This window comes from Schistocerca gregaria, chromosome 1, assembly GCF_023897955.1.
Source record: "Schistocerca gregaria isolate iqSchGreg1 chromosome 1, iqSchGreg1.2, whole genome shotgun sequence".
NCBI lineage: Eukaryota > Metazoa > Arthropoda > Insecta > Orthoptera > Acrididae > Schistocerca > Schistocerca gregaria.
Window position 1 is genome coordinate 656342174 of NC_064920.1, and position 25971 is coordinate 656368144.

General features: G+C 39.0%; 1 protein-coding gene across 6 annotated transcripts in view; it reads left to right on the forward strand.

Annotated features, from left to right (window-relative positions):
* The window catches only part of LOC126361500 (protein UBASH3A homolog), a 248795-nt gene that overhangs the window by 4564 nt on the left and 218260 nt on the right, over nt 1-25971 (forward strand). For 3 of the 6 annotated variants that reach the window (XR_007566234.1, XM_050007795.1, XM_050007797.1), the window contains one exon: nt 18343-18375. The exons of the other annotated variants lie outside the window; for them this stretch is intronic. Coding sequence is in view for 2 of the 3 variants with exons in the window: in XM_050007795.1 (XP_049863752.1) it covers nt 18343-18375 (33 nt within the window). In the remaining variant the exon portion in view is untranslated. The remainder of the gene's footprint in view (nt 1-18342; nt 18376-25971) is intronic. 6 annotated transcript variants of the gene reach the window in all.

The following is a 25971-nucleotide window of genomic DNA, read 5'->3' on the forward strand; positions in this document are numbered from 1 at the left end:
GCAGTAGTATATCCAGTGAATTGGAACAAATCAATTGCAAGTTCCTGGACAAGTTTAGAAATAGTATTTGAAAGGCTGCCTTGCCTCAGGAATTTTAAATTAAAAAAAATCTATTGCTATAATACAAAAAGGAATGTTGCGTATATTGTACTTTGATAATCAACAAAGCATTTAACTTGTCATAGACAGACAATTTGTTATTTAAATTATAAAACCAACAGGAGTTGATAAAAAAGGAAGACATGTAGAAATCTGACATAGGAAGAGATGAGGTTCAAAAATCATCACTCGTCACACATATGTATAGCTGGTTATTCCTCTAAGAGAAATCAAAATATGGCTTTCATGTGGTGTTACAACTTCTTTCTTCATTGGATCCTCCTTTTTACAGATGATGACAGGTTCTGATATGTTGTTCCACTGAGACTGAAATAATTACCAATAATGTGGGTACATTTTCAGCTCACAGAATAATTTATTGTGAGAATAAATATTTCATCAACATGTCACTACAGTGCACATCATATTTCTTCTTTAATTTTTTGTTTTGACATCATAAAAGCAAAGCCAGCCAAACTGAGCAGGCCAAAGTTGTCTTAGCACCATGTGTTTGAAGAACAAGCTAACGCTTAGACAAACATGCTTGTCAAGCTTGCAGTTGTGTGTGTGGTCACCTTAACAGCCAATACAGGTTGCCTTGATATCTGTGTCCATAAATGGAATAAACACAAATTTAAATATATGTACCATAAAACTACCGCTGCTGCATACTTTATAGTGATTACACAAGCCGAACAAATTTTGAGTTTCAAACAAAGTTTTTTGTGAATTTAGCTATTTTTACTATGTTTTTAAGTGTGCTGAATCCAAAAATGTTCTCAATTTTTCTGTACAATATGCCATTTTTTGCAGTATTTGATTTTATTTTCCATTGCATACAGTTATGTTGTAGTACCATATTAAAGACTTAGTAAAAGATTCGTGACATAAAATTGTTGTGTTATAATATTACATACCAACTCTCTAGAACATATTTATCACCATTAACATTCCCATACTAATGTGTCCTCCTCCTCTTCTCTGTAAAAGTCCATATGTTGCTCTTCCTCATATGAGATTACTCTGGATTTTCTCAATGCAGTGACTGGCAAAAGTCACAAATTACAGAAACATTCCAGTTTTCAAAGAGATTTTGGGATTGCAGCTGGTCATCGTTAACTTCACTCCATGATATTTCAACTGGACACATGGCAGTCATCTTTAGGTGAGCCATCAAAAACTGACAAGAATGTTCTCTGCTCCGTCTTATACAGCAAACTGATAGTACTGCTGCGCATGCATCAGAGTCACGGTGATAGAAGGTCCACAAAGCCTGGCAGCAGCGCCCTCGCTATTGGAACTGCAAGGACCAACTGTCTTCGGTGTTGCTGTTCACCGCAGTTATCAAGAGTATTCTGGTGTCTCCGTCTGGAGCAAATCTAAGAGATGATGGGATTCCATGCATTCTCCAGCTGGTAGCCATTGTCACAGTTCATTAGATTTTCTGTGGTGTGTTTTTCAGTCGATTCTTTTATAATGGTGTCCCAAAAAGATGTTGTGGCCAAAATTAAAGTTTTGTATACTCCATTAAATGTCCGTTGGAGATAGAATGTTCCGCAATTGCAGACTTGCTGGATTGCAGAAGGCAAGTGCAGCATTTATGTTCTGTGCACAGTTCTTCCACTGTGTGTGTTGTTTGCCCTCTTTAGTCCATACCACACTGGCAAAGTGTTTTGTAAACTTTTGCCTTCCACAATAACAAATTACCCTTCATTGGTCCCAGCAGGTTCAAAATCTTAGGTGGTGGGCAGAAAATCATCTTCATCTGAAAATTATTAAGGATTCTTGGTATTTAGAAGTAAATACAGTAAAACTTGTCAAAATGGAAAAGCACGGGACTGAAACAATTTTCCAAATTGGACAAGTTTCCGGATTACACAAAACTCATTAGGCTACATAAAATTGGGCAGAAATCATGCACAAAAGTATGAATTTGTAATTATGCACTTATTTACATACCTTCACTCCTGCACGGAAGATGTTCATTTATTGTGTGATGTATAACAGAACACTTGACTTTACAAACAAATAACACTGCATTTCTGTATTGTTTCTCTAACTTTAAATTTGTTTATTGTTGTATGTATATACATATTATTCTCACATTTATTTGCCTTACATTTCACTTTTTTTTGCCACTTTTTTCCTGTTCAGAAATGTTTAATCTATGCAACTTTTTGCACTATAAAATGATTCCAATAGCTTGGGAGGATTTGTGTGTGCTGCAAATTGCGTAACATCGATTATGCATGCAGTAGCTTCTATTTTTCTAGGGATATCATTTCCTCCTCTTCTTCTCCATTTGTTTCTTCCTTATCAGCTTCCGTGATGTGGATTTCTGTTATATCTGTTGCTGTTGCCATCGCTTTGAATGTTGTCTTCTGTGGTACACGGAATGTTTCACATTTTAATTAATTTGCTATTAGGTTGTACAGTGTGTAGCATGGAGAGCTGCATCAAACCAGTCTCAGGACTGAAGACCACAACAACAAACATTGTACAGTATTACACTGTATTGCTACTCTTTCCTGCACATTCTCAGCTTTCCCTCACACTTCATGTTGCACATTGTGGTGATCAGCTATTAAACTGTGTTGAACTCCTCATTTCCAAGCTCTTTAACGACTTTCAGAACTTTACTCTCCAACATGGTTCTAGACATATCTAAGTTTTTTTTTCTTTTGCTCGCACGCTTATGAACCATTCCCACACTATGTCGTTAATTTCTTCATTTCCCATCTTCTTCCCTTTCATTTCCCCGTTCCCTTTCATCCACCTTTTCCCTTTGAAAATTTGTGTTTTACCGCTTTCAAATGCAGCATCATTTCGTCCAGAGAGAGTTTCTTTCTCGCACACCTCGACTACCTTAATCTTTTCGTTAAATGTTACCAGCACATATTTTTTATTTGACATCATGTTACCAGTGTCACTTAAAGTGCTCCTAGTGAACTGAAACTGACAGATAATGCACACAGTGCATTGATATGGAATGCTTGACCTTACTGGGTAAAATCATTGTTTAATTTTACAACACCCACCTCTATCACTGCTCGTATTGCAGCAGTGTGTTCGTAAGTGCGCACGGTGTTTGTGTGTTCCAGTGCGCATCAGTAATAATGGAAAACAAGAAAAGCTGACAAATGAGTGAACCATTTCCTTCAGTGTACCAACACTGAACCCAACATGCTCATTGTTGCACTGAGCGGCGCAGTTTGATGGCACACCAGCAACACAGCCCTGTGCCGGAACTCTCTTTTTCTGATTTTGATCTGCTCAGCAGCATAGTCAGTTGTGTTAAAAATAGTGTTCTTAAAATTTGCATTCCATTTCCACATTAGGCACATTCTGCTTTAGGTGAAATAATAGTGTATTGAATGTATCAGGACTGAAATAATTGTACGGTTTGGGCAGATTTCCAAGTTCTACATGTTCCGCTTTGATCAAGTTGTACTGTATTTCCAACGAAGGGAAGAAAAACTAGGAACTTTACTGGCACATTCTCCTCTTTATCCACGTCACGGTTCTTGGTTTGAGCTGAGAATGCTCTGTTAATTTGCCAGGTTGAGCATCCATTGTCTCTGAACACTATCCATAAATGTACAAGTTCTTTAGGTAAACTTTTTGTATCCAACACTGTATGGGCCCTGTTTACAAGCATTTTATGCACACTCAGGTTACTTTGTAAGAGAGCAAAACTTTCAAGTTCTTTAAGTTTTTAATGAATGGTGGTACCATGGCATTATACAAAAATTTGCCAGAGTGACACATTTTTTTTAAGACGGTCACTGCACGGAAGATAACGGGGAAGGCAAGTCACACTTTTGTGAATGAGAGGCTTTGTCATATGAGACGAAGGTTGAATACCATTTCATTAGGACTGTTCCACCTACGCCTAAAGATTGCAGCACATATTTCTCCTGTGTCATGGGACTGGGGTGATGGATTGATTTCAGCCAAGCTTGATTGGGTATATAAGGATGCAAGATCTTGGCAAATGTTGAAATTTGATCACTTCGTGCCACAATAGCTGTTGTGTGTGTTTGAGGTTTACGGGCGCTAAACAGCGTGGTCATCAGTGCCCACACTTTAGCTGTTGCCATCACAGGGAATAATTACATAATGTTCTGTTGTTAACTTCACCAAGAAGAATTTGGAAGATGCAACACTGTCTAGTTTGGGTAAAGGACTAAATTTTGCACCTACTCCAAGTGCAGACTTCTGATAAGTTTTGTGAGCGGTGCTGAAGAAGCTGTACAATGCCTTCCTATGGATGCTGTTGAAGAAATATCAGGGTGAGTCAAATGAAAACCTAAAATTTTTAATAACAAATCAAAATTTCATGCTGTTATCTTGTAAGTTGGTAAGCGTTCTACAAACAGTGTGCAGAATGGCCTATAGGTGGCAGCATATTGCAGATGCACACATACCGTCACGGTATCAGTATAAAGATGGCCGACTTGCACTAGGAAAGAACAGCATTCTGTTATTCGGTTTTTGCGAAGTGAAGGTGTGAAATCTATTGAAATTCATCGACGAATGAAGGTTCAGTATGGTGATGCATGTTTGTTACAGCAGCAAGTATACGAATGGAGTAGGAAGTTCGCAAATGGTGTGACTTCAGTGGAAGATGCTCTGCAAATGGTGTGACTTCAGTCCAGGTCCAGGTCAGGCACAACAAGTTGTGGCTTCACAGAACATTGCAGCATTTGTAGCATGTTTTTCAGATTGGCCACATTGTGCATGATGTGCTCCAGTTTCACAAAGAGTCTGCAAGGTGGGTGGAGTGCCGCGGCAGCTGACTCCTGAAATGAGAGAACGACGTGTTAATGCTTGTGAAGTACTTCTTCGGCGCTTTGAACGAGAAGGTGATGGCTTCCTTGCAAGAATTGTTACTGAGGACAAAACCTGGGTTCACTTCCACCAACCGGAAATGAAGAGAGCAGGCAAGGAATGGCGCGAATCCTCATCACCAAAACCAAAGAAGTTTCGAACAGAACCATCGGCAGGAAAGGTTATGCTGGCTCTCTTTTGGCACGAAAAAGGTGTCATTTTGAAACATTACATGCCTAGAGGGACCACTGTCACCAGTGCATCATACACAGATCTCCTAAAATATCATCTGTGGTCTGCAATCGAATCAAAGTGACATGGATTGCTGTCAGCAGGTGTCCTTTTGCAACATGACAATGTAAGGCCCCACACTTTACGTACAACAGTTGCGACAATCATAGATCTGCATTTTGAGTGCCTTCCTCATCCACCATACTCAAAAGACCTTGCCCCAAGTGATTTCCATATGTTTGGACCACTCAATGACGCAATGGGAGGAAAGAAGTTCCGTTCTGATGAAGAGGTACGCCAAGCGGCGCATGAGTGGTCGCACGGACTACCAAAAGAATTTTTTTCTAAAGGAATTTATGCACTTTGTAAGTGCTGGAGGACTTGCATTGAGCGTGGGGGGGATTAAGTTTAAAAGTGATACAGCTTTGTACCACTTTCGCACAATAAATAATATTTAAAAAAATATTTAAGGTTTTTATTTGACTCACCCTCGGAAGAAGAGAACTTGCCATGCTCTTTTGAAAGCTCCTCCTCAGCGCTGTAATATTACCTCTGAAGAAAGGGCTGCACTACGAAATCTCCAAGAGGATCCGGACACAGTGGTGCTGAAGGCTGATAAAGGTAACTCAACTGTTCTGTTACCTCATAGTTTGTATTTGGAGAAGATGTGTGGTCTGCTTAGTGATGCTATGTATAGGAGATTGATCACAACTGTACAGCATGTGTGCAACGGAAGATGTGTACACTCCTGAATTCTTCCTCGTTATCTCCCGAGACCATCAAGCGGTTAAGACCACATGGCAATGTACCACGAAGACCGTATGGTCTTCCTAAAGTGCACAAAGGAGGTTTTCCTTTACGGCCTATAGTGAGTAATATTGAAGCCCCACATATGATATAGCCAAACATCTAGTTTCTTGCTGAGACCATAGGTTAGCAAAAGTCCACATCATATATGGAACTATGCCGATTTTATCAGCTGACTGGGGGCTCTCCACCTAAGTAGTTTGGATCTTCTAGTGAGCTTTGATGTAGTATCTCTTTTTAAAAATGAACCTCTTGCTGATTCCTTGGCTCTAATTGGTAAACAGTTTGTCGGATGTCATTGTTTTGTTTTGACAGGCTCTTTCTGTAACCTATTTTATGTTTAACCAAGAAATGTTTTGAACAAAGTGATGGCATCAACATGGGGAGCCACTTGCCTCCCCTAGTGGCTAACTTTTTTTTGTGGAGGATTTTGAAGAAAGAGCACTTGAGTCAGCAGTTTCTAAACCAACAGTTTTTTGGAGGTATGTGGATGATACTTTTGTAGTGCAGTCCCATGGAAAAGATTACTTCATGGAGTTTTTACATCATCTTAACGCCATTCATGAGAACATTCGAATTATATGGAATTAGAGAAATGTGATTGTCTCCCATTTGTTTTGGTTAGACAGACGAGTGATGGCTTTTCGGGACATTCTGTTTACCATAAGACCACTCACACTGATTTGTACTTGCCCTCCTTAACTTGCCATCACCCATCCCAAACAATGAGTGCGATTAAAACCCTTGTACACAGGGCCCGTACAGTATCAATTGCAGATAGTGTACCTAAAGAGCTTGCACATTTAAGGACAGTGTTCAGAGACAATAGATACTCAACCTGGTAAATTAATAGGGCATTCTCAGCTCAAACCAAGAACTGGGAAGTGAATAAAGAACACAATGTGCCAGCAAAGTCCCTAGTTTTTCTTTCCTTTGTTGGAAATATTTCCTTCAAAATAACAAGAATTCTTAATAATTTTCAGAAGAAAGTGATTTTCTGCCCACCATCAAAGATTTCAGACCTGCTGGGATCAGTGAAGGATAATTTGTTATTGCGAAAGGTGGGAATTTACAAAATACCTTGCCAGTTTGGTTTGACCTATGTAGGACAAACAACACTCACAGTGGAAGAACATTTCACAGAATATAAATGTTGCTCTCTCCTTCTGCAATCTAGCAAGTCTGCATTTGAGAAACATTTTATCTCCAACAGACATTCAATGGAGTATGACCGAACGTTAATTTTCGCCACAGAAACATCTTTTTGGGACTCCTTTTTAAAAGAATCCATTGAAATACACATTGCGGAAAATCTAATAAACCATGACAGCGGTTACCAGCTGGATAATGTGTGGAATCCCATCATTTCTAAGATTTGCTCCAGATGAAGATGCCAGAATACTCAGGTAACTGTGGCGAGTGACATCGCCTAAGGCAGTTAATCCTTGGAGTTCCAATAACAAGGGCACTGCCATCGGACGGTGTGGTCCTTCTGACACCATGACTCTGACACATGCGTGGCAATACTATAAGTGCGCTGTATAAGGTGTAGCGAAGAACAACTTCCACAGTCTTTGATGGCTCACTGGAAAATGACTGGCAGGCGTCCAGTCGAAACACGGAATGTTTCAAAATGAATGTATGGGTTTTAAGGATTTGTAGCACTTATTACATTCACCTTATAATTATAGATAATACATCAAATGAAGGAGCAACTCAAGCAGTTTTGTTTGTGTACCCATATGCAAAGGGAAGAGAATGGAATGAGCCAAAAGTGACTGAACAATGTGTTGAATGAGTGAGAGCCTTTCATGCATAGCCCCAATAAATCAGTTCGGAAGGATAGCCGTGAATTAGCAGTTCCAGTGACATCTGTGTGAGTACTTAATGAGACCCGTGCAACTACATCCTTATTGTCTGCAGTTGTTACAAGCTCCTAAGCCTACAGAGTACTGTTTATGTACCAACTTTGCTGCATGGCGATGAAGATTTTCTGGATCGTGTCGTCTTTGGTGGTGCATCGACATTTCACTTAAGTGGAAATGTGAACACAAGTAATGTGCGCATCTTGGGTTCAACATATCCCCACAAGACGGTATAGCTGGAAAGAGACTAAGCAGATTTTTTCTGTGCCATATCCTGGCGGAAAGTTTTTGAGGAGCCTTTCTTTCTCGGTGAAGCAACTATAACTGATGTTTCTTATCGTGAAGCTCCAAATTGTGGCAGACAAATGGTAAGAAAATTGTAAGAAAAACTGTTTCAGCTGCTCTTTTATTTGATGTTTTATTTATAATTGTAAGTTGAAACTAACAAATGCTGCAGAGTCTTGGAACCCGTATATTCATTTTGAAATGCCCTGTATTGTGAAATGAAGTTAATGATGACCAGCTGCAATTCTGAAATCTCTTCAAACATTTATTTCACAGGGAAAATTTTAAATTCCACACATTCCAGTGTCCTTCATATCTTCTCTCCATGACGCAAATGTCCTGATGAAAATTTTCCCTCTGATGCTCTGAAATTTTCAGGAAGTAATTCCAAATGTTATTTAAGAATGCAAAGTTTCAAGCCCATTAGACAGTCCAGTTTTTCAAACTTCTCAAGCATGTTTTGAACAATACTTTTGTAATCTGCATCCTTTGTATTCCCCAAGAAATCGAAGATGACATCTCTGAATGCAGTCCATGCCTCGTCTTCATCATATGTCATTGTAGCAACAAATTCGTCATCACACATTAATCTACAGATGCCAAGTCCAACAGAAACACCTTCTTTGAGTTTGGCCTCTGAAAAGTTAGGAAAATATTCTCACAAACATGTGAAACATCTCCCAGTTTTAAGGAGTGCTTCGTCGTACCTAGCTTAATATGTATTGGGGGTAGGGGGAATAGGAGTTTTTCACAGTCAATAAGGCTCAATCGCAACATTTTTAGTTCCACGAGCAAGATTTTGGAAAACTCTCCATTTGTCTCTACTTCGGTGTTGATATCTGGCTCTGTTGTTCCACTCATGCAGAAAACTTGGGTACTTTGTAAATCCTGCCAGCTGGCCAAGTACCGTACATATAACCTTTGAGTCCCCACAGGTCATTTGCTTATGATCTGAGTGTTTTACTTTTGTAAGGGAGATGCTGAGTCACAAATAGGTACAACAAAAAGACTGTCACAATATAGGCTTTTGGCCATCAGGAATTTTGTCGAAAATAAATGACACACCCATGAAAGTGACACGCGCGCGCGCACACAATAAAAACACACACACACACACACACACACACACACACACACACACACACACACACACACACACGAACACACGACTGCAGCCTCTGGCTGCTGAAGTCACAAGATTTCGTAATATTGCTACATTCCATCCTGGATTTTCCATTGTTTACTTTTGTAAGAATCAGTTTTCGGCTTCTTTTAGAAGAATCAGTAAAACGCCTCTGAGGTTTTTTTTTCATACTCTATTCCAAACTCAAGCATTAATCCAGGTATGTCAGAACAAAATGCCAAGTCACCTTCATTTTCAAAGTAAGGTGTAAACTGCAACTCACTCTCTCTCTCTCTCTCTCTCTCTCTCTCTCTTTCTCTTCCTATAGAAATGAGCAGACATACCTTCAGCCATTATTTTGTTTTCTTCTTTCTCTCCCAATGTAGTTCTACCTTTTCTTTGCTTACATGTAGGCCCTCTCACAAGGTTACTGAGTACAGATTGAGTAAACACCTCAAGGTTCAGATGTCTGGCATGCTTGAAAGTGGTATCTGCTTCATCATTTGAATCTGATGGGTCACCATCACTTGACATGTTTGTAGGGAGTATAATTTTGTGTAGTGACTCTGGAGGTTGAGGTATTTGGAGTGCTGGACCATGAGGAATTGGGGGTGGGGGCAGATGGAAGGTGTAGGTATACAGTGTATTTTTTGTTTGTGGAATTATAATCACCAATATCAGTGCAAGAAAAGTAACAGTTGTCACAGTGATTCGTGTGCTCCTGCCACACCATTGGGATGCCGAATGTGAAACTTTTTCATTTCCCTAACCATTTCTATGCACACACAACGTACTTTGAGGTGCCCCACATTATCTTGGTCACACAGTTGAATACCAAACTATGCAGAGTATACCTATTTAATGAAGTCTGTTATGTTTTATTGATGTTTACGTATCACGTAATCACCACAAATATAACGCAATGAATTTGGAGAATTCACACAACCACGAAGTTGCTGTTCTGCACAACACAAACTCACAATGAATGTTTTTCAAAGTCTGCAAAACTTCTGATTTACTTTGATATTGTGTTATTGGTAATTAATAAAAAAAAAGGGTGGCACGAAATGGGGCGGGGAGTACTTACATGATTCCTATAAGTGTCCAACAAGTCTTGAACCATAAATTAAAAATTCTGAACGAACTGTATGTGCTAAAAAATTTTTATGCTGATCTTCATGTTAAGTGTGAAAAAATAGATAACAGGAAACTGGAACTATTAAAAAAAAGTTCTTTAGTGGTTAGCCATTGTTATTTGTAGAGTATAGCTAAAGTTTTAAGTATACAATTGTGGTGAGAGTTACTAGTTACTCATGACAGAATTTGTTAGTTGGGAGTCAGAAGGTAGCTAATTAACGAGCAACTTAAGCATTTTTGTTTTCTTTAATAACATATACATACTTCGGTCATCTGCTTGTTCTCCCATTGCTTCATATCATTATTACACTGAATAATTTTCCATCAACACAAATTGTGCTCAGAATTCATTTTCACTCTGCAGTGCAGTGTGTGCTCATATGAAACTTTCTGGCAGATTAAAACTGTGTGCCGGGCCAGAAACTGAACCCAGGATATTTGCCTTTGTTGGGCAAGGGCTCTACCATCCAAGCTACCCAATCACGTCTTACAATCCGTCTTCACAGCTTCACTCCCAACAATACCTTGCAACACACCATTGGGGTTAAGGTTCTGGTTGATTTGATTTGCCACTAACATGGACTGAGTATTCCTGCTCAAGATGCAAGTCTCTCTTTATTCCAGACCAGGTGTATGTAAAGGAATTTTGTGCAAGGAATTAGAAGTAAAGGTTGGCCCCAACATGTGGACCTTAATGTGTGCCCTGATAAATATTAATAATTGTCAAGTAGTGATTGGGACTATCAGGTACTGTAATGAAACAGGTTTTGCATATCACAATATCACATACATTTATTGATTGCAGATTCAATGATTGCTCAGAACAAATAAGGATCAAATAATCATCCCAAGAGAATTAGTGCATTTACATATATGAAAGTGTGATAATTGTTGATCTTCAGAAAGAAAAGGACTGTAAAAGTTCTGATAGAATGGACCGAATGGACAAGAAATTGTGTTACCTGACTACTAATTGTGAAATTAAACTGGTGGTGATGATTGCATTGGAACATTAGGGAGTAAAGAGAAAGAGAATCCAAAGAAAAAACATCATGGTCGAGAGGTCACTGTATAGAGACTGATTGATTAATCTGAAACAACGCACCTACCATCGTGTATAATTTCATACACTGTATTTATGCGAAACATACATTAATTGAGGTAGCCGAAATATGGCAAGGTTGCAGGCAGTGGCAGAAACTGGCTTGACACGCATCCCATATGCTCGCAAGTGAGCTGCTCTTCTCCAAGTCCAAACTTTGAATCTGCATCAGATCCAGGCATCAACTACCTTGCTGCAGTTCCTAACACTGAAGTGTCCCTCTCTCTACCACTAACAGCAAAGAAGTGACATTGATATTTTTCTCTCCTGCTCCTTCTCACAATCTGAGTCCACAAAAAATGTCATTTTTGTCCAGTCTGTGATCACGTAAGTTATTTCTCCAGTCCAAAAACTCCTAACAGTTTAATGCTGGAAAGCTTGGCATCACTTTTTGGAAGATTGCGAGTGCCGGTCTATTGGAAAATTGTGAGTGCCAGTCTATTGCAAATCGTCATTCCAGAAACTTATGAGTGATGCCCTATGGCAAATTGCCACTCCAAAAGATTGCGAGTGTTGACCTATCAAAAGCCATCCCACCAAGACTTTCAGTAATTTGACCTTCTCGTTGTTTACACTCGAAATGCCGGCAACCTCAAACAAAAGACTCATCTTTGGAGGTACCCCATGGCTTCTTTACAACAGTGAAATGAAATGTTATCTTACATAATAAATTGTTTGTGTGGGTGCCCTGGTTCCATTGGAGAAAAAATTGTATTTGTATTTGATGCTATGGCGAGGGCTGGGTGAGTACACCACACTCAGCGTACAAGTAATTTCTTTTGCGAGTATTGCTAATCCTGTCAAAGAGACACACTGCACTCTTCCATACTGCTCCCAGGGACTCTGGCATCCAGTGTTTACCCTCAGTTGCGCATGTCCGGTCGCTTGTCTCGCTCACTGAGGGCAAACTGAGATGAACAAAAAACTGCAAGAGACTTGATTCCAATCCCTGCTAACGACCAGAAGTATGAATTCAATATGCATTTTAGAATTAAAAGAAATCATCGTGCACTCACATGTATAATACTGCTCTTTTGCATATACACCTGAAATTATGAGTTAGGCCCATAATATTGTGGAATTATGTATGCTGAGTGAAAAAGAATGTATCACAAGGCTGGCGACACCCTGACGCATTTCAACCTCGTCGCTTACCTTCAAAGCTTCATAGAAGTTCTCCTGCATAAATTTCAGGATTAGAACTCCTTGAAGGAAAGATGTTGTGCGCTGAACGATGACTCAAACCCGAATCTTTGTCTTTTGTGGACAGGTTCTCTACCAACTGAAGTACCCAAGCATGATTCAAGATGTGTTCTCACTGCTACATTTCTGCCAAAATCTCATCGCCTACTGTCCAAGTTTCACAGAAGTTCCTCTGCAAAACTTGTGGGGCTAGCACCTGCAAGAAAATATTTTCAGAGACGTGGCTTAGCCACGGCTTGCGGAATTTTTTCCAGAATGGATTTTCATTCTGCAGTTGAGTGTGCACTGATATGAAACTTCCTAGCAGATTAAAGCTATTTGTCAGACCTGGATCTGAACCCAAGACCTTTGTCTTTCATGAGCAAGTGCTGTACCAAATTAGCTACCCAAGCAAGACTTATAATCCATCATCACAGCTTCATTTCCTCCACTACCTGTTATTGTATGTCATAGACATATTATGTAATCTTGAAAAATTGTATGACACTATATGGACATGGATATACTTGGCCAGCTTCACAACTGACGCTTGCATGGAGGAAAGTTTCATATCAATGCATACTCTATCACAGAGTGAAAATTCATTCTGGAAATGATCCTACAGGTTGTTATAAAGCTACATCTTGACAATATCAATTCTTCCAGGAATGCTAGTCCTCTCAGTTTTGCAGGAGAACTTCTGTGAAGCATGGAAGGTGGGAGGTGAAGTACTGGTGGAAGTAAAGCTGTGAGGATGGGTTGTGAATCGTAGTTGGGTAGCTCAGTTGGTAGAGCAGTTGCCTGTGAAGGAGGACATCCCGGGTTCGAATCCAAGTATGGTACACAGTTTTAATCTGCAAGGAAGTTTCATTAATTGTACTTTTTGTATTGTATATAATACACAGTATGTATCATTTCACCAGTATTGTTCTGTGATTGTTGATTATAGTAGTTCTTAATAGGTAGTTAAATTGATACCAGTTACACTTGGTAGGAAAAGAATGAGTCCAAAATTATTAATAACCTATGGTATAACTTTGCTTATATTTGTATTGGCATGCATGAAACTTTCTCCAGCTAAGGCTGCATCTCTATTCTCAAAATCACTGTGACATTTGCTCCTGTTCTAAATACAGTTGTTTCCCAACAGTCTGCATTAAAATGAAAGTTTCATGTAATACTCTCATCTAATTGGTTTGCCTTTACATTTAAACTAATGGGAATTCTTATTTATAACTTGAAACTGCCAAAAATTCATTAACAATTCTTTTAAATTTCTTGATGATTCCACCAACTGAAGTGCCATGCATTTAACTGGACACCAATGGTAATTTGACATGATAGATCACACAGTTTGAGGAATGAATGCTTAATTCATTCATATCAGATGTCCACAGAAAAATTCAACCAAATAAGTCCTTAAAATAATTATCTGTGTCTTTTATGACTATAGGGGGACCCACACCACAATATTAAAATACTCAGTATGTATGTATTAATGAAAGAATATCATTATTGAATGAGTATACAAAGCTTATTATCATATTGCAAAGAGACAACTTTTATCATTAACATGCATTTATTAGACCATCCTTAATACTGGACCACACGCTTACCATAACTTCTGAGCAACTTCGGGAACATTGCATCATTTGCAGTGCCTTGTCCGTTCTTTCAGGTGAACTTGACATCGGTGTGAGTTTGCACATCAGTTTTTTCATTGTACTACATGCAAAATGAAGGAATCTGATTTATTCCTTAAATTTTTCCACCATGATTATGATGATCTTAAATGATACAAGGAAATGAAGACCATTATACCTACTAGTTTATCCACACACACATATATACTAAGTTCATCATTATGCTCATTTTTACTCCAATTAATTGCCTTACAATCCTCATTTGTGTGAGTGCATCCACTGTAAAATCTGACAAGCCCAAACTCTCTTTCTTCCATATTCTAGACCTATCACTAGTAAATCCTATTTTATCCAGCAAGGATGAATAGACAGTCTTTGCTAATAATGCACAATATTTTGTTGCAGAGTGTTGTTCATTTCTGCAAGTCCCCTGGTATCATCTTACACTAATACATTCTCTCATAGAGTATTTTCTTTTGCTTATCTTGTTGCCTCTTTTAGGACTTCTCTGCATTTCCTCATTTCTCTTTCAGCAGTGTTGATCTTCTCTGACTTTGTATTTCTGTTCCTCCACTCCTTGTTTTATATTTTATGAAGAAATAAATAGTGATTGTTGCAGCACTGCAACTTTTATTATTTACATACCAATGATGTATTTCACCTGATTTAGGCATCTTCAAATTGGCTGATATTAGATGCTGTTAGGCACATGGGACACTGAACATACAAAACACTGTAGCAAATGATTCCCCTCATCATATATTTGGAAACGTAATATGGTGTCCTTTTCGAGGCATGCAACATAGTCTAATGAACACAAAACAGGACCAGGCCTACACAGATAGGTCACCGTGTAAATATGAGCAACTACACCTGTAACATGTTTATATGGTGACAGATCTATGTAGGCACAATCGTGTTTTGAATTCATTGGGCTACGTTGCCTGTCTCAACAAGGAGACCGCACAGTGTTTCTGAATGTTTGACAAGGGCAATTATTTGCTGAGACACTTTATATGCTCAGTCTCCCATGTACCTGACGCCTTCTAAGATCAGTCATCTGAAGATGCTGAATCAGGTGAAATGTGTCATTTGTAAATAAATAATAATGTCAGCTCTGCAGCTAAGACTGTTTGTTTCTTGATCATATATTACTGGTTGCTGTACCATCCCTGCCATAACTTGGAAAAAATCTTTGTATTTTATATTGTCTGTTGTCTTGTTTTTCTCCTGAGCCGTAAACTAATTGTTCTTGTTTCCTTCCCCTCTATCAATGTTTGTCTCTCTTCTGCCTGAAGCTGCAATTTTTCTCCCCTGACCTCTGAAATACCAACTACACCTTCTGCCAAATGTCACTTGGCACATCATCAAATATTATCTGTTCCTTCTGTTATTTGAATTTATTTGAATAAGCCCCAGGTTCCAAAACTTAGTTGACCTAGATTTTTAGCTGCTGCCTGCAGACACGTGTCTAACTCTTCTACTTTTATCTCAAAATAGTTAATCTTTAGTACTTGTCATGAAGTTAATGTAAATGGCATGCAGTCTGCATTTTTTAAAATAAGCAGACTTTTCAGAAATTATTATGATAAAAAACTCGTAGTTTAAATAGTCAGTTTGCTTTAATTGCGTGGGAAATTGTGTGTGAAAGTAGCGTTTGAAGTGTATGGGAAGATAAAGTTCAATCATTCATTCATTCATTCTTAAAATGTGCTCTGTAAATCACATCATAAAGGAGAGCCTGTAACGGTATGAAAAGCATTGCGTTATGCATTAACTTGGACAAGCAGCCACCATGGGTAATGTCTGTAAAGAACTTGAATATTTACTCATTTATTCATCATGTTCTGTAGATCTCATCTAGAAGGAGAATCTTCAGGGATGTGGAACAAATTGAGATACACATTAATATGAGATGAAGACGTCGTAGAAACATAATCTGTACACTGTATAAACAATAAACTACCAATATACTGCTTAATGGTGTTTACACTTATGTCGTCTAAATTTAATTCAGTAAATTAGTAAGAAATATCATTCTTGGAAGTTTCTACTTATCTGCTATTAGTAAATTTATGTTTATTTTATTACAATGATATTTTTCAAGAAAATATTCTTTTTTAAGATATATTAAGAGTGACTCCTGTTAGTAGTACACATTATTACTCATTACAAAGCTTTATAACATACATTGCTATTTGCCATTTAGCTAACAGAACTTATGAATTCCTGAATCTATATACTCAGTTAATCTGAAGAAAGCGTGGCAAACAACTTATATTTTTAATTTTCTTTTGAGCTGGTAGAGATTCCCACTTTTTTTTGTTTTATTTTAGACGTGAGCTTTGTTGAATATATTGTCGCCATAGTACATAAGTTCTTCCTGAACCCAAGATAAGGAGTCAAAGTGGCTTCTGTTGTGATAGTGTACATCACAGTTCAGTTTTAAACTGATTTTTATCATCAGCAACAACAAACAGCCAGGAGTAAAGTGAGTATAAGAATTCCAAGATCCTTAAAAAGGCTTCTTCAAGTTAGATGGTTATTTACTTACCAAAATATTCATATTGCTCGCTGCTGCCGAACAAACTTTATTTACTTTATGTGCACAGCACCAGAACATAATTGCATGAGACGAGAGGGAGTGACAATAAGCAAAATACGCAAACACCCATGTCTGAAGGTCAGTACAATGGGAGATGTTTCTAAGGGCATAACGTACTGAAATGTGCATCTTGTTTAGTGTATCTGTGTGAACTCCAAGGAATTTTACACACTGTGCTTCATTCAGTGTATGGCTATTAATATCTACTTATGGTGCTAAAAGCCATTGTTGCTTGTTTGAAATTGCTAATGTGTATCTTTGTGAGATTAAGACTTAAGCTGTTAGATGTGAACCAGTTGTAGGCCAGTTCAGATTTAATCGAGCTGTGCCTGTGAGAGTTGAGTATGTACCCTTGGTTAGTGTGCCTGTATCACCAGGCAACATTCCAATTTGTGAACTGCCCTTTAAAGTCAATGGCACATCATTTATGTAGGTTAGAAACAAGAGTGACCCCAGTACAGATACCTGTGGTGGCACTCCATATGTTATGTTCCATTCTGAGGTTATTAGCTTGCCTGAGATACAATCAGTTATGAGACTCTTTGGAGGTAGAAAAGTCCATCCAAGCATGAGGGATGCCATCAATACCATAAGTCTTCAGTTTTCCAAGTAGAATTTTGTCATTCACCCAGTTGAAGGCATTGGAAAGGTTGCAGAATATGAACATGATAATTTTAACAGATTATGACTAGTGAAAACGTACTCCTGGCAATAAATATAGGACTTAATTGTAGATTGCTTTATGTATATGAGGATAAAAGCAGCTACTATGGGAGAGGAGAGAGCTCTTGCTGTAGCACTCAGCTACTGTTTCTCTACTACTTAGTACTAAGCATTCACATAGTTGTACTTTGCACAGGAAAAATTAAAACTAAGAAAATTATGAAGCTTTCTTAGCTGCATTGTCCCAGGAAATTATACCAGAGGAAAATATTGACTGAAAATAGGCACGTCTGCAGGTCTACATATTGAAAGATTTACAGGTGCAGAGCATACAGAGCTGAATGTGCAGGTGCTGCCATGGTTTATTATGTGTGTTGATTTAAAGACATACCGAGTTAGTGTTGATCCCCTTCACAAATAATCTGTTAAAAAGATTTCCTCATTCTTTAATATTTTCATCAGTAATTCTGCAGTTATCTTCAGCTACAATCCTTTGCTTTCAGATATCAATATTGTGAACTGAATTACATCTCAGTCTGCGTATTCAGGTGTAATTTTTACAGGTTTAGTTACATTAGCAGAATACAGTTTTACTGCTATGCATATGTCTCAAATAATTAGTTGACATCTTCATTCAAAATATGCTGTAATCTTGCTAGTTTATTGAGGTAATCATATTTTTCCATGCACATTTATTTTTGGATTTTTAGGAAACATTCTCCCTTTATAAAATCTTGTCGTAATTGTTGGAATTTTCTTGTACATGCAAGCAAATGATGGACGTGTTTATAAGAGGCCAACAGGTGAGTATAGTATACACTTCTCTAACCAGAGTGTAGAAAAAGGCCATTTCTTTTTTGTTATAAACTTACATTTTCATTTTCAAACATTGTTGATTTATTAATACTTGTGTAACTGAAAGAGCGTCATCGGAATTTAATCAGTTTCGAGACAGTGCCCTTAAGCTGTAATACCCTGGCTGTAGCAGTCCTGTTAAATGAATCCATCTGTTTGTGTTTCATGTATTTGCACTGCTGAAAACACTTCCTTATTAGGTTGTTTTTTCTCTGTAATATTCTTATAATTTCTTCTCTGTTCATTAAAAAAAAGAAAGGAAATGATTTTGAATGTGACATGCCTGCTGTTCCTCCACTTTACTGATCTATAACATTTGGACATGGTCTCACTGTATATTTTTGATGTTGCTATTTTTCTGGAAGACAAAAGAGCTTTTGGTCAAGCCTAATCCTCAGTTTACCCTAAACAATTTTTAAAGAAGAAAGGCCTGTAAACCTTCACCTGGGAGCGATCTTAGTCCCTGTAATCCTTCCATATCAATGTACAGGTTTATGCTGGTGATCTCCTTACAGTAAACTGAACTTGATGTTGGTACAGTGTTGTCTGTGTACCTACAAATTTTTCCATCATGGAAAGCAGTACTCAGGAAGAGGAAACCCACTGGATGCATTGAGATTCACTCAATCTCAGTGCTTGGCCGGCTGATTAATAACAGTTCCCATTTATAGTTTTTTTGTTGGAGAAGGTAAACTACTATGCCACAACCCACAAGGAAAGAATTCACATTAATATCAATTGCCCATGAACCATGGACCTTGCCGTTGGTGGGGAGGCTTGCGTGCCTCAGCGATACAGATGGCCGTACCGTAGGTGCAACCACAACGGAGGGGTATCTGTTGAGAGGCCAGACAAACGTGTGGTTCCTGAAGAGGGGCAGCAGCCTTTTCAGTACTTGCAGGGGCAACAGTCTGGATGATTGACTGATCTGGCCTTGCAACATTAACCAAAACGGCCTTGCTGTGCTGGTACTGCGAACGGCTGAAAGCAAGGGGAAACTACAGCCGTAATTTTTCCCGAGGACATGCAGCTTTACTGTATGATTAAATGATGATGGCATCCTCTTGGGTAAAATATTCCGGAGGTAAAATTGTCCCCCATTCGGATCTCCGGGCGGGGACTACTCAGGAGGATGTCGTTATCAGGAGGAAGAAAACTGGCGTCCTACGGATCGGAGCGTGGAATGTCAGATCCCTTAATCGGGCAGGTAGGTTAGAAAATTTAAAAAGGGAAATGGATAGGTTAAAGTTAGATATAGTGGGAATTAGTGAAGTTCGGTGGCAGGAGGAACAAGACTTCTGGTCAGGTGACTACAGGGTTATAAACACAAAATCAAATAGGGGTAATGCAGGAGTAGGTTTAATAATGAATAGCAAAATAGGAGTGCGGGTAAGCTACTACAAACAGCATAGTGAACACATTGTTGTGGCCAAGATAGATACGAAGCCCACACCTACTACAGTAGTACAAATTTATATGCCAACTAGCTCTGCAGATGATGAAGAAATTGAAGAAATGTATGATGAAATAAAAGAAATTATACAGATAGTGAAGGGAGACGAAAATTTAATAGTAATGGGTGACTGGAATTCGAGTGTAGGAAAAGGGAGAGAAGGAAACATAGTAGGTGAATATGGATTGGGGCTAAGAAATGAAAGAGGAAGCCGCCTAGTAGAATTTTGCACAGAGCACAACTTAATCATAGCTAACACTTGGTTTAAGAATCATGAAAGAAGGTTGTATACGTGGAAGAACCCTGGAGATACTAAAAGGTATCAAATAGATTATATAATGGTAAGACAGAGATTTAGGAACCAGGTTTTAAGTTGTAAGACATTTCCAGGGGCAGATGTGGACTCGGACCACAATCTATTGGTTATGACATGTAGATTAAAACTGAAGAAACTGCATAAATGTGGGAAATTAAGGAGATGGGACCTGGATAAACTGAAAGAACCAGAGGTTGTACAGAGTTTCAGTGAGAGCATAAGGGAACAATTGACAGGAATAGGGGAAAGAAATACAGTAGAAGAAGAATGGGTAGCTCTGAGGGATGAAGTAGTGAAGGCAGCAGAGGATAAAGTAGGTAAAAAGATGAGGGCTGCTAGAAATCCTTGGGTAACAGAAGAAATATTGAATTTAATTGATGAAAGGAGAAAATATAAAAATGCAGTAAATGAAGCAGGCAAAAAGGAATACAAACGTCTAAAAAATGAGATCAACAGGAAGTGCAAAATGGCTAAGCAGAGATGGCTAGAGGACAAATGTAAGGATGTAGAAGCTTATCTCACTAGGGGTAAGATAGATACTGCCTACAGGAAAATTAAAGAGACCTTTGGAGAGAAGAGAACCACATGTATGAATATCAAGAGCTCAGATGGCAACCCAGTTCTAAGCAAAGAAGGGAAGGCAGAAAGGTGGAAGGAGTATATAGAAGGTTTATACAAGGGTGAAGTACTTGAGGACAATATTATGGAAATGGAAGAGGATGTAGATGAAGGCGAAATGGGAGATACGATACTGCGTGAAGAGTTTGACAGAGCACTGAAAGACCTGAGTCGAAACAAGGCCCCCGGAGTAGACAACATTCCATTAGAACTACTGATGGCCTTGGGAGAACCAGTCATGACAAAACTCTACCAGCTGGTGAGCAAGATGTATGAGACAGGCGAAATACCCTCAGACTTCAAGAAGAATATAATAATTCCAATCCCAAAGAAGGCAGGTGCTGACAGATGTGAAAATTACCGAACTATCAGTTTAATAAGTCACAGCTGCAAAATACTAACGCGAATTCTTTACAGACGAATGGAAAAACTGGTAGATGCGGACCTCGGGGAGGATCAGTTTGGATTCCGTCGAAATGTTGGAACACGTGAGGCAATACTGACCTTACGACTTATCTTAGAAGAAAGATTAAGAAAAGGCAAACCTACGTTTCTAGCATTTGTAGACTTAGAGAAAGCTTTTGACAATGTTGACTGGAATACTCTTTTTCAAATTCTAAAGGTGGCAGGGGTAAAATACTGGGAGCGAAAGGCTATTTACAATTTGTACAGAAACCAGATGGCAGTCATAAGAGTCGAGGGGCATGAAAGGGAAGCAGTGGTTGGGAAAGGAGTGAGACAGGGTTGTAGCCTCTCCCCGATGTTATTCAATCTGTATATTGAGCAAGCAGTAAAGGAAACAAAAGAAAAATTTGGAGTAGGTATTAAAATTCATGGAGATGAAGTAAAAACTTTGAGGTTCGCCGATGACATTGTAATTCTGTCAGAGAGGGCAAAGGACTTGGAAGAGCAGTTGAATGGAATGGACAGTGTCTTGAAAGGAGGATATAAGATGAACATCAACAAAAGCAAAACGAGGATAATGGAATGTAGTCAAATTAAATCGGGTGATGCTGAGGGAATTAGATTAGGAAATGAGACACTTCAAGTAGTGAAGGAGTTTTGCTATTTAGGAAGTAAAATAACTGATGATGGTCGAAGTAGAGAGGATATAAAATGCAGACTGGCAGTGGGAAGGAAAGCGTTTCTGAAGAAGAGAAATTTGTTAACATCGAATATAGATTTATGTATCAGGAAGTCATTTCTGAAAGTATTTGTTTGGAGTGTAGCCATGTATGGAAGTGAAACATGGACGATAACTAGTTTGGACAAGAAGAGAATAGAAGCTTTCGAAATGTGGTGCTACAGAAGAATACTGAAGATAAGGTGGATAGATCACGTAACTAATGAGGAGGTATTGAATAGGATTGGGGAGAAGAGAAGTTTGTGGCACAACTTGACTAGAAGAAGGGATCGGTTGGTAGGACATGTTTTAAGGCATCAAGGGATCACAAATTTAGCGTTGGAGGGCAGCGTGGAGGGTAAAAATCGTAGAGGGAGACCGAGAGATGAGTACACTAAGCAGATTCAGAAGGATGTAGGTTGCAGTAGGTACTGGGAGATGAAGCAGCTTGCACAGGATAGAGTTGCATGGAGAGCTGCATCAAACCAGTCTCAGGACTGAAGACAACAACAACAACAACAACAACAACAACATCAATTGCCCACTGTGTTTTGTGGAGCAGCAATGTCTACAAGATATGAATACATAGCATCATGTCGTCCTTACACTCTACTTGGTTATTCATCATACAGATTTCCATACACATGGCCACTATTTTAGCACCTAGAGCTTAACTGAATGATATCTAGCAGCCTTTTCCGTTGTGCCTGTTTGTTACTCAATACCTCCTCCTACTTTTTGAGTAGCTATTGAGCCTTTTCAGATCCTTTGTTTTTCATAGTTTGACTTTGTGGATATAGTAATATAAAGTCCTTGGACTAAAAATAATGTAAGGAGTAAAAGTAACAACTCACTGATTAGATGAGCTGCTGAGCTGTCGACAGGCACATAAACGAGACTGTGTACAGTGCTACATTTTGGATTAACCGTTCTCCAGAGCTTTAAAATACACATATATGGCCACATTGTCCCAACTGACTACACTGTGCCATCACTGTAACTAGAGTGGGAGTGAATGGGTGTGACGGATGGAGTGGGTGAGGGTAGTGAGGGCTGGGGAAGAGTGGCTGACAGCACAGCTGGGAGCAGGCGCAGAGAATAGGGAAGTGGTACTGGTAAGTTCGTTTTGGCCGCAGGCAGGGGGAGTTGTGCTGTGCACTCAGTGACAAGAAAGAGTGGACAGGGAGGGTTGGTTTGAACACAGAAAGTGAGAGGTTGTGGAGAGGAGTGTGAGAAATCAGGGAACATGGTAGAGGTTAACGTGGAACTGGGGATAGTGAAAACTGATGCCAGGGGGTTGTGGTGTTGAAGGATATGATGTGAGAACAATTCCCATCTATGTAATTGAGAGAAGCTACAGTGAAAGATGGCTATGTTGTTTCAGCTTGGGATGGTATTTGGTGATGGTGCATACACTGGCAGACAGTACCCACAGACCTGCCTACAAACAGTTTTGCATGCCGTATCCACAAATGCCCCTGATCTTCTTACCACCACCAGGTACCAGCTGCAAAAGAGCACCACATCCCCTCACCCTTATCACCCAGTAAGAGTTCAGACTGGAGTGACTTAGCCGTACCCTTTACCATGGCTTCTCTGAATTACATAGATAGGAATTGTACTTCCTGTTTATCACTTGATCACATAATGCTCCTGGTATCAGTCTTCACTAGTCCCAGATTGACACCCACCTCTTTCCTGTCCTTGTGACCTTCACTTCATTCATTATGAATTCACACCGTCCTCTCCAGTCTCCTCTTTCTATGTTCCTTTTTCTCCTCCCAGTCTAATTTTTGGCATTGAGTGCTGAGCACAACTGCCTCTGCCTGCAGCCAGAATGAGTTGGCCACTGCCACATGCCTATTCCGTGCTTTTGCTCTGTGCTTTCAGCCACTCTTCCTGAACTCTCCCTCCCTCCTTTCTGCTTCATTCCTCACCCTTGCCCATTCTTTCTGAGAGAATCCGTCACCACAGCAACAGTGTCAGCACAGTGAAGTCAGCCAGGACAAAATAGACTTGCCGTGTGGTGGAGAGACAGACAGAGAGAGAGAGAGAGAGAGAGAGAGAGAGAGAGAGAGTGTGTGTGTGTGTGTGTGTGTGTGTGTGTGTGTGTGTGTGGTTACCTTTGAGGAAAGATTCGTGTGAAAGCTAGCAATGTTCTCAGTGCCTTAATTATTCATTGAATTGCTATCTTTACTCCTCAAATTATTCATAGGTATAATTTGATGTTCTTGACACAGTGCTTTTGAGTGGATAAGTTGTATAAAATCCAACCTTTCAATTTTTTATCAGTTTTAATTATGTATATACTGCAGTGCCTGAGCATTAAATTTACACAGCATGTAAAAGAATTGAAATTCTGTGTGTATAAAATGCTGGAAACAATTTTTCACAAGACTCATGATGTGTAAAATTTGTTAAAATATTGTGTAAAATGAACCTAAAAATTAAAAAAAAGCATTGGGGGCTAATGTGCAAAATTTTAACTTTCCCCAGCTTTGTGTATTGCCTGATTTCTCCCTAAAATAATAAGTTATCAAATTTCCAGTTCAATCTGTGGTATGTGCTGTTCTCCTCATTACAACATTACAGGCTTTAGTGTATATATTCGCCTGTCCGCCTCTGTAGCATAGCGTTGCCGCCTGCCACACAGGGGGCCCGGGTTTGATTCCCAGCAGGGGACTGGGTGTCATGTGCCTTTCATCATCATTGACTTGCAAGTCACCGAAGTGGCGTCAGCTAAGAAAGACTTGCAATACGGTGGCCGAATTCCCCCGAATGAGACCTCCCGACCAGCAATGCCATCCGATCATTTCATTTCGTATATTCATTACACATCGTTCAAATTAAATTTATTAGTTGAATAAACTGTGCATTTTGATTTTAATTTTTATGTATATTCTGTGTGTGGTAACAGCCAATTCAGGGAACTTTGTTGACAGCATTTCACATACATTTATTGTTATTGTTGTTATTGCTACTATTATCATTGTTATTATGGAAGTACTTCTTGTGAAGCAATGAAGAAAGCAGTGAAAAGATTTTGTTCTATGTGGATAAGAAACTTTAAAGTTTATCTTGTCATGGAAGCAGAGCTTACAATCTTATTGATGACAAAGTGAAAAAGACAAATCACAGTCTTTCCTAAACTGACGAGACTACATTGCACAATACCTCCAAGGATGTCGTCTATACTAGGACATTCACCACCTAACACAAATGGACTTCCCCTTGTGCCATTACAATATCAAACAATTTAAGGAACAAAGGTAACATCTCACCAAATAGGTGAGACACTGAATAGTTTATAGATATTTATAAACAAGGCCTTGTATGTTCCTAGCTCAGGTGAATCCTTCTGCAGGAATGCAGAGTGAACACACACACACACACACACACACACACACACACACACACACACACACACACACACACACACACACCCTTGCATGGCTATGTTCTTCAGAGCTTTAGAATATACATACACACTGATTTATAGATGGATTTCTATCACTGTTTAAGAGCTATTTTCCAAGGAAAAAACATGCACTGACAAGACTCCACAAAAGCTATGAACTACAAAAGGAATCAGAATATCATGGACAAAGAAAAGAAAATTATATCTGCAATTGTAGTGTACAAGCCACCACCTTTATTTTTTCAGACTTACGGGAAAAAGCGATATGCTCTTTGAATTTTGAATTCCAACCTTAATCCTCTGTGTGCCACTCCTGAGCACTCCTCTGGTAGCATGTACCACTGGAGCTGGTTAAGCATATCCATAGGCCTGTCACACTACTAATCAGTCCCTTGACACAACTTTCTGCTCTTCGTTGTATGTTTTCTGTCTCCTCTCTCAATCCAACATCATAAACATCCCTGACTTATAAGCAGTACTCAAGAAGACTTCTTGCAACTGTTTTCTAGACCTTTCATGGAGGAATTACATTTCCTTAAGTTTCTACCATTGAATCTTATTGTGTGGCATCAGAGTTTCTTACAACTACTTGTATGTAACATTTCTCTTTTTTTAA